Here is a 15,618-nt window from a genome sequence, read left to right as displayed (position 1 = left end):
CCAGTTACATTTAAGAACTGCACCGTAACTGATGCTACTGCTACGAACTATATTTGGGGTTTAACATATTTAAAGGTCAGGATTGAGAACATGCAAGTCAAAACCTTTTTCTCTGCCCAGCTGTTTTCCTTCAGAAGGGATGATGCCATTGAGGCTAGCAGCAGTTTACCTCCTGTGTCAAATGAGTACAGCAGCAGAACACTTTCCCTTAAGACCAGGTATGGGTAAAACCAGGCCCAGATGCAGCCCCTTGGGCTCTTTTCTCAGGCCCTTCTCTCTCTCTCTCTCTCTCTCTCAGCCCTACCAGCTATGTGACCAGATAAATACATAAGAGGAAGAAATTGAAAAGGTAAATATGGCAATAAAAATTGACAAACATATACTATTCTGTAGAAAAACAGAACAGATATCCAAACAAGTGTCAAACAGATATTTTAATTTCTTATAGAAATGATATGGTATGCATTATCAACAGTCTGGTTTGGATGTGTACAGTTAAAATTATTTTCTGAAAGCTAACATTTATCACCTGGTTGAAGGGCAATATTTTATTTGGTTATATTTTTTATTGGTTATTTTATTTATTTTCATATTGCAAAATATAGCATGTGCCATGCAAAACATTTGTTTCCTGTGGAATGCCTGAAAAGAATGTCACCTAGCATGAGTAATCCAGCATACGTGAGTTGCAAATAGAGCATCTAATGGAAACGAAAATAAGAGAGGTCATGGTAGTTATTGCCATTGATTTCAGTAGTCTTCTTCTAAAAGGCTTCATTGGTTGGAGAATCATCTTTGTGTGCAATGATGAACTGTAACTTAGTGCTGAAGAAGTTACTTAACAAATCTTATACTGCTAATTTACTAGTAGGCAACTGCTGCTGTTATTGGAGGGCCAGTTCCCCTTTTGTTCGGGAAGTAAGTGGCTCGCATACTCACACTCCCCACATGTGAGGGATTTGCAGTGGGAAAGGCAGAAACAAGTCTGTTGTAATCCCCCCTTTGCAAAAAAAAAAAAAAAGTTCAATCGCATGGTAGTGGGATGTGACAATGACAGCCAGCCATTTCCTGAGTGACTGAAACAGATGCTCATTGAACACAGTAGCTTCTGACTGGCAAGTAAAAATAGGAGGACTTTAATGGTCCCAACATAAGTTGGCCCTTCATATCTAAAGGTTCTGCATCCATAGACCCAACTAACCATAATTCAAAAAAAACAAACAAACCCCAACCCCCCCCCCCCCCTAAAAAACAACCAAAAAGCAACCCTTGATTTTGCTGTGTGCCGATCACTATGCGGATGAGTAGGCATACCCTGCTGTAGCATTTTGCCATTTTAGAGAATACTGGGCTCTTTCTGGCACTCATTTGAACAGTTTGCCATTTTATATAATGGGCCCAATTTTACTATGCCATTGTATATAATGGTATTTGAACTACTATGGATTTTGATATTTATGAGGAGTCGTGGAACCAAACCCCAGCAGAAATCAAGGGCCCACTGTATCCCCTAAATGAGAGAAGTAGGTATTATTAATACAAAGTAGTCATACATACATAATTATTGATTACACATTCCTAATTACCCAAAGCGATTCCCCTGTCACCATTGTCACCATCATTAACAGTATATGTAATAAATTAATACTTTGGTCATTCTCGTGCTGAAACTGTAATAGCAGGTGCAATGTTAGTACTGTTACACAGATGTCAGGTGGGCTTTATTTAGTACAATAAAACAACAAAAAATGGTGCAATAAAAGCAGTGGCTGTTGAATAAATAACTCCTGATTTCAAACACTTTTTGTCTTCTTCCTGGCTATGAACTCATTCTGGTGCATTTCTAAACAGCAGACTGGTTCTCGCTGCAGACATATATTGTGCTTGGTCTTACTCTCCTCTTTGTCCGGCCAGGCACTTTGGGAAAGAGTTTAAATGTTTTTGGCAGAAAATCCAGACAGGCCTCGCGGAACTTCTTGATCCTCCAACAGTAGATGACAGGATTGAACACTGACTTGAGGTAACTGAGCCACAACACACAGGTGCTAGTGATGTAGAAAGAAGGGCCGTAGTAGAACTGTCTGCTGAACACAGACATTAGGCTGAAGACTGTGTGCGGCAACCAGCAGAGGGAGAAGCCAACAAAAAGGATGAGAATGGTAGTGAAGGCTCGGGTTTTGAAGCTCATGTCCACATTCATCTGGTGAGCCTTTGGGAGTACCACAAGGCCCAGCTTGCTCACCTGACTCAAGCAGACATTCTCAGTGTGATTGTGGATCCGAACGGTATTCCGCCGGACAGTATTCAAAATGCAAAGGTAAGAATATAACATGATGCTGAAAGGGACAAAGAAAATGGTCACAAGCAACATCACGGCATAAGCTCTGTCTGCAGGAAGTTCAGTGTACCCCAAGACACACTGGGGAGCCCGGCTTGGGACTTCTACAAATGTCCACCCAACCACTGAAGGGAAAGATACACAGAAAGAAAAGGCCCAAGAAATTGCAATCATGACTTTGGCACGGTGGGGGTTCAGCTTGTCTTGATGCTGGACAATGATCAGGAATCGGTCCACGCTAATGATCAAGAGTATAGCTACACCTTCCAAGACAAAGAACCAGTAGAGCATACCTGATATTCGGCAAAAGTGCGCCCCGAAGTTCCAGTTCACTGTAATGATGGTGACTGCAGTAAAAGGCATGCAGAACAAAGACAGCATGATATCAGAGAAAGCCAGAGTAGCTAAAAGCAGGTTGATAGCTGAACGCATAGCTGGTTTTTGGTAGACAATCAAGCAGACAATGGCATTGCCTAAGAATCCGACAGCAATCATTAATAGCATTATTATGGCCAGGAGTATCCGTAGTGGAGTTGGCAGGTCTCTGTAATTGGAGCCTGGAAGTTGGAGACTTGTATTCAGGGCAACAAAAATCCCTGGAGGAGTCTCGTTGCATGCCATCATAGTGCAAAACACTGGTATCTGAGAAGCAGAGCCCACACAGTCTTCCTGCTATGTCTTTGGTTGGTTCCATTTTCCCATTGTATGAGTCAGGCTTTAAAGAGATATTAATCTTTCACAAAGAGTCCATCCAAAGATCCTTTCCTCAACAGTCATTGACAAAATAAGATAATAGAGATTGTGGTGAACAGGGTGTTCTTCCAGTTCCTTAGCAGTCATGTAGGTGGAGTGTTCAGGGACTCCCCAATCTACAAAACTGGAGACAAAAATATGTTGATAGGAATTATGGATTCTTAGCAATAAAAGCTTGCAAAAAAAAAGTGAGTTCAATGTGTCTTTAGGCCTAAATTCAATTGCTATATGTAGTTTATCAGCAGGATTCAGGATCTAAACATGATACAGAACTATAGGTTTTTTTGTGGAAATAGATCAGGGCTTCATAGAACTATTGCTTTCAAGCTATTTTGTATCTTATTAACTAAAGGCGCGCACACACACGTGTGTGTGTGTGTGTGTGTGTGATTCCCCTGCCCCAGAAATATTATCTGGTTAATACACATCATCAACTACTCTTTACAAAGCCACGATTCTGAAATGTAAGTGACCCCAAACAGAGCTGCTCTTTCCTACTGCATCATATTCTTATCAGAACAGCTGTTCTCTGTAATACATGCAAGGTCTATGCCCCTATGCAATGGCCCACTAGGAAGGTAACTGAGTGAAGAAAGTCACAGCAGCTTCCTATGAACTACTAGAGAACAGTCCCTCTGTGCATTAATCTTCCAAGCAAAGTTTCAGTTTGGTGCACTGAACTGTATGGTGAAGATGAAGGATCTTAATAATTTATCCAAGAGCCATGCATTTCAACGTAGTGCGTTTCCCTCCCTTATCTCCCGTTGCCATTCTTTCAGTTTCCAGAGTCAGCTCTCCAGAAAGGAGACTTGGGTCAGCAAGTTCAGCAGCTCGGCAGTTTAACCCGCTGCACCACTGAGGGCTCTGGACACATTACTATATAGGCACGTTATATTTTAAAATACACCCATTTAAGATTGTTTGTTATGTGAATATAGAATCTTATAGAATGCCCAGATGTTGCCAGATCATATCATTCCTACTTTCTTTCTATATGTGAGCTGAGAAAGCAATGAATAATGGATGTGCTCTGCATTCAACTCAGTCCAATGAGCAGAACTTTATCTGTGCCAATGTACCTTGCTGCAACTCAAATAAAAAGGCTGATTCCATTATTCAATTGGAAACAAGAACAAAACAGAGGGAACACAAACAAATGGGCAAAAGGCTTTGGAACATCAGCCCATTGTTGCAGAATTATCACCTCCCTGTCTTTCAGCAAAAACAAGATGTTCTTTACACACAATGTTCTCTCTCAGAGACAACTGACAAGTTTCTGTTTCCCATGGGAGTTTGCAGGTTTTCTTGTCATTCTGCCATGGCCTCATTTCATATCATTATTCCAGATTCCTTGCCTTCTCCAGTATTGTTCTTATGATCTTAAGGATATAAGGGGACAATGAATCGAATAGACACTGCAATGTGACACAAGATACATTGAGTTGCTGTGAGTTTTCTGGGCTGTATGGCCATGTTCCAGAAGCATTCTCTCCTGAGGTTTCTCCCACATCTATGGCAAGCATCCTCAGAGATTGTGAGATCTGATCTCACAACTTCTGAGGATGCCTGTCATAGATATGGGCAAAATGTAAGGAGAGAATGCTTCTGGAACATGGCCATGCTTCTGGAACAGCCTGGAAAGCTCGCAGAAACCCAGTGATTCTGGCCATGAAAGCCTTTGACAACACACAGGATACATTGCTTTTGCATTGATGCTGCACTCTGCTTATTTTGTCATGGTTCAGATGCATTCATTTAAGCTCATCCACAAACAGTAAGCAGTGTCAAAAGCAACTGGTTCTTACCCTGCAATCCACTGCAGATTGGACAATGTCCAAAGTGCAACAGTTCATTGACTCCTCACAACAGTGGAATGCCTCACTGGCTGCCTCATCACACTAGAGCATGAATCCACTTGAAATCCAGTTTCTGCCTCCTGCAGAATTCTGGGGTTTGTAGTTTGGTGTGGCCCAGGACCTGTCTGGCTGAGCTGTTTAAAACCCCCTCCCTAAAGTGGATTTAAAGTGGATCCAAGCTCTAGTGTGATGAGGGCCTTTGTAAGTAAAGTACGAGCCTCCATATGTGCCTTCAAACTGTTTGCCTGCAACACCATGATGCCATACGTTTCAGGGAAAGGAATGCTCAGAGATGGTTTGCCATTGTGTTCCTCTGAAATACAGCCTACAACATCTGGTGTTTATTTCCTGGTGGTCCTCCTTCCAAGTACTAATCCGGTATGACCCAGCTTAATGGTAGAGTTCAGACACACACAAACAAGTAGAGAAAAAACAGAACTTGCTGAGCAACTTTAGCAAGTAATTGCCTAAATGCTCATGTATGATTCTAGACATTTGAATAAAAAAGATCAATCCAACAACCTGTGATGACTTATCCACTGGTCAATGTGAATGCTGTAACTTAACTCTTATCAAAAAAGCAAGCAAGCAAGCATCCCCTTCTCTGAGCAAAGTGGTGAAAGGCAAAAGCATAGTCCATGCCTTTAAAAAGCACCAAACTTTTCTAATTTCTCTGTCATGGTGCCACTGGTGGTGGCCGGGGTAGCTGGTCTCCTGAGACAATATTGATGCTCTTCCAACTCCTTGGAATGACCCACATATAATCCATGTGTCATATCAAAATAAATAATTTGGTTCCATACACGTGTCTTCCACTTATACACGAGGCTGACTTATGCATGAGTACAGTAATGTTTTCAAGTCCTCAGTAGTCACTTATGCCTATTGTTGCAATTTTGATATAGTAACTCACTCATTTCCCATTTCTTGAAAGCAACTGAAATAATTCCTTTATCTTATTTTATTTAAAAATCTGAAGGCTACAGGTCACTGGCCTGAAATTGAAATCACTCTGGCTTCCTGACCACTGTCAATGCCTCAATACCTACAAGAGAGACTAAAACATCAGCACAAGGCTCAACATGAGGCAACACTACAACCCCATCATAAGGTGCCATTCAGCGAGGTAACATCAGCTCCAAATTTTAGAACAGTCCCACTGCAAAAGGCATTATCTCCCATTAAGACCTTATCTATACTGCCATATAATGTAATTTAATTGTGCAGACCCACAAGTAATAAGAATATCAGCCCTGGCCTTGTCTTTCTCAATTGCTGAGTACGCCTGTCCTGTCTGGCAAAAGTCTGCCCATGCAAAGCAGGTGGACATAGCACTAAACGAAACATGCAGAATAATCACAGGATGCCTTAAACCTATACTTGTTGATAAACTCTACAAGTTAGCTGGCATTGCCCCTCCTAACATGCGACGGGAAGTTGCTGCTAACTGTGAGAGAAATAAGGTCGAACATTGTGAAAGCCACCCACTGCATGACTATCAGCCTCCTCCCTGTAGACTCAAATCAAGGAAGGGCTTCATGAGAACCACCACTCCTCTTGATGTTCCTCCAGCAGCAGCAAGGGTGTCCCTCTGGGCAGCTAAACCAGATAATTCCAACTGGATGGCCCCCCCATGAGGGTCTTTCTCCTGGGGCAAACCAAGAATGGGCAACTTGGAAGTCCCTGAACAGACTCAGAAGTGGAGTGGGCAGATCTAAAGACAACTTGGCGAGGTGGCACTACCTGGAGGAATCCTCTACCTTGTGTGACTGTGGAGCAGAACAAACAACTCCGCATATGTATGCTTGCCCACAATGTCCTACCTCATGTACAGAGGAGGAGTTGCTTAAAGCTACGGACAATGCGGTTGCTGTTGCCCACTTTTGGTCTAAAACTATTTAGTTGCTTGTGATTTCCTCTTTTTTTATCATTTTTAAAATGCATTTGTTATGCAATGCTTTTGACACGAAATAAATATATTTAACTGCATTGAACTACATTATAAGGGAGTGTTGTAGATCAGTCCCCAGAGGCTGATGGTTTAACTGATGATTCAGGGAGGATTGTGAGCTTTTCTGTGGCACAAAGTGATGGGCCCTCAAGTCTGGGAAATGATGGTTCTCTCTGTGAGAAAGCCAGCCTGGAAAGTGCAGAGCCTCAAGGGCATTCAGAGGAATCAGAATTAGCAATACCAGATAAGAAATCGAGAGAAAAGCTGAGTGATAAGGAGGGTTCAGGGGAACCCACCTGTAGTTACGGGGATAAATAAGGGCCTTCATTTACAAATCAGAGCTGAAAAGAGATTGTGTCGTTCAGAGAGATTACATGGGAAAGTTGTGAAAGAAATTTACCGGAAACGGATTGCTTTCATGGATGTCTATTAAACAACAAGTTGTTTACCTTAAGGTCAGTTCAGGCAATGCTGCGTTAGAGTGAGAAGCTAAGCCTGTTCCAGGTTGAAGTCAACTTTAATTTTGAATTTAATATATCTTGGAAGTTTTCTATGTTCCTGTTCATGTACTTCTGTTCAAGTCTTACTAATTATATCATCCTGATTGTGGACTTATGCTGTATCTGTGATCCCTGGCTGTTCTTGGACTTTGTCACCTTTGGAACTTTATGAGACATTTGGATTATTGTTTGGTTCTCACCTGTGGTTAAACCTTTTTGGATTATATATTTTCCTTTCTTATTCCTGATCTTTATATGCTTTTTATATGTTTTTTACAATATACTATTTGCTTATATTCCTGGATTCTTGTATGGTGCATTGGTCATAGGTGTTTTCAGGCCTGGAGTGCAACAGTGTCCACACTGCATTATATAATAGTGTAGATAGCGACTACGTTAGGTGTAATGATACGCTTGTCATTGGGGAAAGGATCTAATTGCAGTCCTCTAGATATGTGTAACTAGTTACTTCCAACTGTGAGTTTATGTCTGCATGTGCCTGCTTATGAACATGCATCTAAGCATTCTTTACATGAAGTGCTTTTTAAAAAGAGTATTTATCTGTGACAAAATATTTCAGGGGGAAAGACACTAAAAACCACTCTTTACTACCCATCATCACTTTAATACAAAGTCGAGATGGACTTTCTTATAGTACAGCCCTTTAAAAATGGACTTGACAAAGATGAATGGGCAATATTTAAATGAGCCACTTAACCTGACAGTTCTAAATGCTTCTTGCTGTTGAACCAAAGCATGCGCTTTGTTAAATATTAGACAAAAGGAGTGTTCTCAAGTTAAACCTTGTGATAAGGGCCATCTGTGATCAATGAAACATCTCAGCAAGGTAGCACTTTGTGAATGGCTGGAGAAGTGGCTATGGCTGGAGAAGTGGCGGCGGGGGTGGGTGGGGGGGGGGGTGGTAGACCAAGTTCCTAATGCCAGCCTTTCAAAACCAGGCTCCATTAGTAAGTTGAGTCAGATCTCCTGCGGCAAGGAAGCTGCATTGATATTCTTCCCCACATCTCCATGGCAATCCTTCCCTGGAAAAGGACAGAAAGGATGACCAGTCAGCCATAGCAGAGCACTTGATGAACCAACCTGGACACAGCATATTATTTGAGAACACAAAAATGATGGACCACTGTAACAACCATATGGTTTAAGAACTTTTTACCAACAGTTATGGGCAACATAGAAACAAATGACTTTAGGAGAAGACTAATTCTATGATAAAGCTTGCCTGGATTGGATTGAATGAAAAGGCATAGAGATGGATTCCTGAAATGAATGTGGAACTAGATTATGGAGCTGTTTCATCAAAGGCTACCCATAATACAGGAGCTTGTTCACAATATGTAGTACAACATATATATATTATGTTGTATATTGCAAGTAGAGCCCTCATGTTGTGGGAAGCCTCCCAATAAAAAAAATCCATGTTTTCTTCTTGGTTTGGAGTTCTGATTCAGAAAATGGCATTGGATAGACCGCATCAGCTCCAATTTCTTAGATATGGTTATCATGAGTGAGCAGTAAATGGTAGATGGCATATGTTCTGTATCTCTGTGCATCAGCTGCGACCGTACCTCGTGAAGTCTGACCTGGCCACAGTGGTCCATGCCTTGGTTACCTCTAGATTGGATTACTGCAATGCGCTCTATGTGGGGCTGTCCCTGAAGACAGCCCAGAAACTACAATTGGTCCAATGCTCGGCAGTCAGGCTACTAACTGGAGCAAGCTATAGGGAGCAGTCAACCTCCCTGTTTAAGGTGCTCCATTGGCTGCTGTTTATTTTCCGGGCCCAATTCAAGGTACAGGTCATCACCTACAAAGCCCTAAATGGTTTGGGACCCACCTAACTTTGTGACCGCATTTCTCCCTATGAACCTGCGTAATCTCTTCGATCTTCAGGGGAGGCCCTCCTCTCGCTTCCGCCCCTGTCTCAAGCATGGCTTGTGAGGACGAGAGAGAGGGCCTTCTCCGTGGTGGCCCCTCAGTTGTGGAACCCACTCCCCACGGAGATTAGGAAAGAACCCACCCTCTTAGTCTTTAGGAAAAGCTTACAAACCATGCTTTTCCAGCAGACCTCCAGAGAGTGAACACTTTCCTCATGTCAGGTTCTCGTCTAAGTGACCATTACATATTTGATGCACTTTATCTTATCCCAACAGTTAAAAACAATCTTAACATCTACCTCATCCCAAGTCTCCTATCAACTTGCAGCACTTTGGATTCCCATTTCATTCTCTTGTTTACATAATACACTCCGCACACTTTGGTCCAGTTTGTTTTTACAATTTTTGCTTTGGTTTTTAGATTATGTCAAGTTGATATTACTGTTTTTAATGTTTAATGTGTTTAACTGTATTTTTGTGATCTGTTTTTTATTGTTTCAAGGACTGTAATTTATCTGGGCCTGGCCCCATGTAAGCCGCCCAGAGTCCCCTGGGGAGATAGAGGCGGGGTATGAAAATAAATAATAATAATAATTTTATTTTTATACCCCGTCCCATCTCCCCAATGGGAGCGGCTAACATGGGGCCAAGCCCAGGCAACAAGCAATATAAAACTCAACAATAAAAACAAATAATAAACAAATAAAATAACATATACCAATAAACAATAAGCACACTTTGATAAAAACCTGGGTTGGCTCCTAAAAGGGCTAGTGGGCCAGAAAAGTGCAAATAGTTTTGTACAGTACAGATTAGGAAAGAGGTAAGTACCAGGGACTATTATCCCATTAAGGTGCTGGAGTTGTTGTTTTTGTTGTTGTTGTTATCTCAAAAACTACAGCTGAGGGGGGAAAGGGTGCCATTTTTTGAATCAGCAGGTCAAATTTAACCGAAAACAGGGGTAACGTTTGAGGCACCAAAATGTGTGTCGTACTATCAATGGCATAAAATCAATGCATTTCTCTTGGAAAGCCCAAGTATCCTGTGATTTACTAAGCAAATATTGGGCTAAAATCCCACATCCTCTCCAGCTGTTGAAGACTAGCACAAATCAATAGGTCTTCCTGAATACGCTTCTTCCCAGAGATACTTAAGTTGCATCTGCACTGAATAATTAATGTAATTTGACACCACTTTAACTGCCGCGGCTCAATTTGATAGTGGTAGTTTTGTCTACAACTCCCAGGATCCTTTAGCACCGTGCTGTGGCTGTTAAAGTGGTGTCAAAACTGCATGGATTATACAATGTAGATCAGGCCTGGGCCAACTTGGGCCCTCCAGGGGTTTTGGACTCCAACTCCCACCATTCCTAACAGCCTCAGGCCCTTTCCTTTTCCCCCTCAGCCGCTTAAGCTGAGGGGGAAAAGGAAGGGGCCTGAGGCTGTTAAGAATGGTGGGAGTTGGAGTCCAAAAGCCCTGGAGGGCCCAAGTTGGCCCAGGCCTGGAGTAGATGCACCCAGTCTGCCAGATAGGCTGGACCTGAGCCATATCAAAAAGGTTCACAGCCAGAACTATCAGCTTGTCTTTTGGGACCCAAAGTAAACTAAACCACTATTCCTTGGAGCAGGGTTGGCTTTTCCCCAACTGGCACAATCCTAAATGTGGGGGGAATAAGTTCCTAACAAGAAGAATCTGCAAGAAGAATCCTTTCTGCCCTTTCCTCCCACCCCAATTGAGAAGCGTGGCTCCGTTATGTAATCCGATGCCAGCTTCCTTTCGGGCGGGACCCCTGCCGCAGCCTCCCTTGGCTTTGGGGAGAAATCGGTGCAAAACACACACACACACACAGCCTGGATGCGGATGGCAAATGCCTGCCAGGAGAGTAAGCGACACCTGCGGCTGTTCAGCAATCTCGCTTTGCAACGGCCCTATGAACCCTTCTGCTGGGCGTGCGCCTTATCTGAGACACGGGGCGGCAGGTCTAGGAGAAGCGTGGGCAGCAATCCCCACTTACCTGGCTTCAGCGCCCTTCTCTGGAGCCGCGCTCCTTCCTCCTGGGCGCAGCCTTCCCTTCCTTCCTTCCTTCCTTCCTTCCTTCTCAGCCGCAAGGCAGGGACTAAAGGGAAACAGCGCCACCTGCAAGCGCTCCGCAGACATCACAGGAAAGCTCAGGCACGAGTCTTTCAATAGACTATGGGCCCTTCCACACAGCCATATAACCCAGAATAAAAGGTAAAGGTTTCCCCTGACGTTAAGTCCAGTCATGTCTGACTCTGGGGATTGGTGCTCATCTCTATTTCTAAGCCGAAGAGCCGGCGTTGTCCGTAGACACCTCCAAGGTCATGTGGCCGGCATGACTGCATGGACCGCCGTTACCTTCCCGCCGGAGCTGTACCTATTGATCTACTCACATTGGCATGTTTTTGAACTACTAGGCTGGCAGAAGCTGGAGCTAACAGCGGGTGCTCACTCCGCTCCCGGGGTTTGAACCTGGGACCTTTCAGTCTCCAGCTCTGTGCTTTAACGCACTTCACCACCAGGGCTCCACATAACCCAGAATATCAAGGCAGAAAATTCCACAATATCTGCTTTGAACTGGGTTATCTGAATCCACACTGCCATATATTCCATTTCAAGGAAGATATTGTGGGAGATTTCCTGCCTTGATATTCTGGGTTATATGGCTGTGTGGAAGGGCCTGCACATTACAGAGTCGGAGGAGACCCCAAGAGCCCTCCAGTCCAACCCCATTCTGCCAGGCAGGAACATACAATCAAAGCACTCCCAGCAGATGGCCATCCGGCCTCTGTTTAAAAGCCTCCAAGGAAGGAGGCAAAGATGAAGTACTTTGGCCACATAATGAGAAGACAGGAAAGCTTGGAGAAGATAATGATGTTGGGGAAAATGGAAGGAAAGGGGAAGAAGGGCCAGCCAAAGGCAAGGTGGATAGACAGTATCCTTGACGGGACTGGCTTGACCTTGAAGGAGCTGGGGTGGCCATGGCCAACAGGGAGCTCTGGGGTGGGCTGGTCCAGGAGGTCACAACTGAACAAATAAACAACAAAAGGAAGGAGACTCCATCATGCTTGGATGCAAGGGGTTCCACTGCGATACAGCTGTTACCATCATGACCATAGACAGAAAAACATTTCCCGGGGTGGGGGTGGGGTGGGGGGACTTTTTAAAAGCAAATCATGAAGAGTAGTTCCATAATGCAACATAATTTAGAAATCAGCCTCCATCAATAAAAACTTCAGTGGACACTCATGCGGATTTAGTTTATCAGTTAAAATTTGTGAGTAAACCAGTTTGTTTTTTTTTTAAAACCTGAAAAATTTTGCAGGGGTGGTGGTGTTGAACCCCTAACCCCCCTCCCTCAGCTACAGCCCTGGTTACCATCAATACCTAATGTGTTGTCGAAGGCTTTCATGGCCAGAAACACTGGGTTGCTATGAGTTTTCCGGGCTGTATAGCCATGATCCAGAAGCATTCTCTTCCGACGTTTCGCCCACATCTATGTGAGGTTTGTTGGAAATTAGGCAAGTGGGGTTTATATATCTGTGGAATGTCCAGGATGGAAGAAAGAACTCTTGTCTGCTTAAGGCAAGTGTAAATGGAGCAATTTGTCCCCTTGATTAGCACTGAATTCATTTTGTTAGTTTTGGCCAAGCTCACTAATCAGTTAAGGAACCTCATTCCTTGAGCAGGAGGAAAGTGGGGAAAAGCAGAGGGGATCATCTTACTTTGTTCCCCTCCGCCAAGGTCCACCTTTTGGGATGGCCAGCCCACACCCTTTCCCCCGTTTACCCTTCTTTTTCACTTTGGAGTCTGGTAATATCAGACTCTTGAAAACACAGTCTGGGCTCGGTTTCCATGTGCTGTGAAAATGGAGTCCGACTGAGTCCCACCAGAAGTGCCCTTAACACACTGGTTCTCGGCCTGTGGGTCCCCAGGTGGTTTGGCCTTCAACTCCCAGAAATCCTAACAGCTGATAAACTGGCTGGAATTTCTGGGAGTTGTAGGCCAAAACACCTGGGGACCCACAGGTTGGGAACCACTGCTAATGTCATGTGATGGCCTCTCTGTGGGACTTTGTTTCCAAAGCACATGGAAACAGAGCCCAGGCTGTGTGGGGTGAAGTTGAAGGTCATTTTGGATTCTGATCCTGTTCTCTGGGGTATCAATTAGACAGCTCCCTGGTTCCCATTCAACTCCTAGGGCACCCTGGGATTTCAAGTTTAGTGAGGTGCTGGAGGTGTCCTTTCCAAACTGTCTGAAGTGAGGCATTGGTAATTATTTTTCCCCATTTGTGTTCATTGACAAAACTGCTCCAGATTCTGTGGTGTAGCTCCCAAGCAGAACATTTGTGATTGTATTGCTGAATCTGTTTTAATGAGGTTATATATATGATATATTGATATGTTTCTAGAATTCATATGGATAAATGGAACCATGGATAATAGTGAATCCTATTGAAACAAAGGACCTTGGGCCCAAAAATGCTAGAGTCACACTGGAGGAATTAAAAGATGTCTAAAAAGGATATAAAAAGGGGGCGAGTTACAGGGAGAGATCTACTCCCCTGTTTAAGGAGCTCCACTGGCTGCCGTTCATTTTCCGATCCCAATTCAAGGTGCAGACCATCATTTATAAAGCCCTAAACGGTTTGGGACCCACCTACCTTCATGACCGTATCTCCTACCATAAACCTGCCCGATCTCTTCGATCATCAGGGGAGGCCCTCCTGTCGCCACTGCCTATATCCCAGACCCGCCTTGTGGGAACTAGGGAGAGGTCCTTTTCTGCTGTGGCCCCCCGATTATGGAACTCACTGCCCATTGAAATCAGGCAAGCCCCCACTCTTTTAGCCTTTAGGAAAGATTTAAAAACATGGCTCTTCCAGTGTGCTTTCGGAGAGTAACTGTTATACACTTCTTTTGTTACTCTCCCCAACATCTATCCTCTAGACTGTTTTTCTATCTTATGTCCCTGTTCCCCGTGGTTTTTATTCTTATCTTTTTCTCACCCCAAGTTTTAACTGAGTGTTCATGCGGCCCGCCCTGTTATATTGCTTTTTTGATTTTGTGTTGTACTGTACATGATTATTTATTGTATTGTTTAATTGTATTATGATATGTTGTTTTTATATTTTGCTATATTGTATTGTCCTGGGCATGGCCCCATGTAAGCCGCCCCGAGTCCCCGTCATGTTAGACAACAAATTTGGCAGAAAAATAGTTCAATATGCAGTAATGCTATGTAGTAATTACTGTATTTATGAATTTAGCACCAAAATATCACGATATATTGAAAACATTGACTACAAAAATGCGTTGGATAATCCAGAACGTTGGATGAGTGTTGGATAAGTGAGACTCTACTGTATTACATAACGTTATCATGTATTGACCTTTTTCTGTCCATTTGTTATAAAACATGTTTTGTTGCTTAATTTGTAAAATCATAACATAATTTGGTGTTTAATAGGCTTTTCCTTAATCCCTCCTTATTATCCAACATTTTTTCTTATCCAACATTCTGCCAGCCCGTTTATGTTGGATAAGTGAAACTCTACTGTATTTGTTGTTGGAGACAGCAGACTTCTCAAGCGTCCTCTATTTGATATTTGTCTTGTTTTATAATGTGTTGCTTTATTTCCTGAAGTGTCTTTTTTTTTGTTTGCCGTTTCTTAGCTCTATATACTTAAAGCAGTGGGCGGGGCTGCAGATCATGTGACTGGTTCAGCGCCATTTAGAATGTTCTGTTTTTAAAAGGACAGTTAGAAATGACAGTTGAGGCTTGAGTCTTTTAGAGTGCAGAAGCCAGTGTTAGGAGTTGGAAGACGTTGAGGCTTGAGTCTGTTTGAGTGCAGAAGCCAGTGTTAGACATTAGAAGACGTTGATGCTTGAGTTCTTTGGAAGTAACCTGTTATTAAAGAGAGCTGTACAAAGCAATATAGTTTTGAAGAGACTGTTAAAGGTTATAAGTTAAAGATACAAACTGAAATGTTTTAAAGTTTAACCTGACAAGAAATGTACCTATATATTTAAATAAATGTGAGTAAAACAAACATGTTATTTTAAGAAGTCTACTTGAATCTTTATCTGATGAGCGCGTTAAATAGAAACAAGATATTTATGTACCCAGTGATCTTCCATTACTCAATAAACTAAAGGAACACCCCTTATTACTCTGTTCCTCAATAGGTTATGATCCTAACAGGTCATGATCCATTAATCCCAACATTTGTCAGATGTTGATAAATAAAACTATGGATATCAGTCTCATAGTCATACTTCAATAATAAAGAATAGGTACTTGA

General features: G+C 42.9%; 1 protein-coding gene across 1 annotated transcript; it reads right to left on the bottom strand.

Annotated features, from left to right (window-relative positions):
* Nucleotides 1–416: 416 nt before the first annotated feature.
* On the bottom strand, nucleotides 417–11,430 carry gpr45 (G protein-coupled receptor 45). Its single transcript, XM_062975402.1, has 2 exons — nucleotides 11,311–11,430; nucleotides 417–3,215 (listed from the first exon to the last, which is right to left on the bottom strand). Exon 2 carries the CDS (start codon nucleotides 2,960–2,962, stop codon nucleotides 1,844–1,846), a length of 1,119 nt encoding a protein of 372 aa, XP_062831472.1. The 5' UTR covers nucleotides 2,963–3,215; nucleotides 11,311–11,430; the 3' UTR covers nucleotides 417–1,843.
* Nucleotides 11,431–15,618: the final 4,188 nt, after the last annotated feature.

Source organism: Anolis carolinensis, chromosome 3 (genome assembly GCF_035594765.1).
Source record: "Anolis carolinensis isolate JA03-04 chromosome 3, rAnoCar3.1.pri, whole genome shotgun sequence".
NCBI classification, from domain to species: domain Eukaryota; kingdom Metazoa; phylum Chordata; class Lepidosauria; order Squamata; family Dactyloidae; genus Anolis; species Anolis carolinensis.
This window is presented reverse-complemented; position numbering and strand designations above follow the sequence as displayed.

Coding starts and splice junctions, on each gene's coding strand:
- gpr45 (XM_062975402.1), bottom strand. CDS start 2,962: ATGATGGCATGCAACGAGACTCCTCCAGGGATTTTTGTTGCCCTGAAT.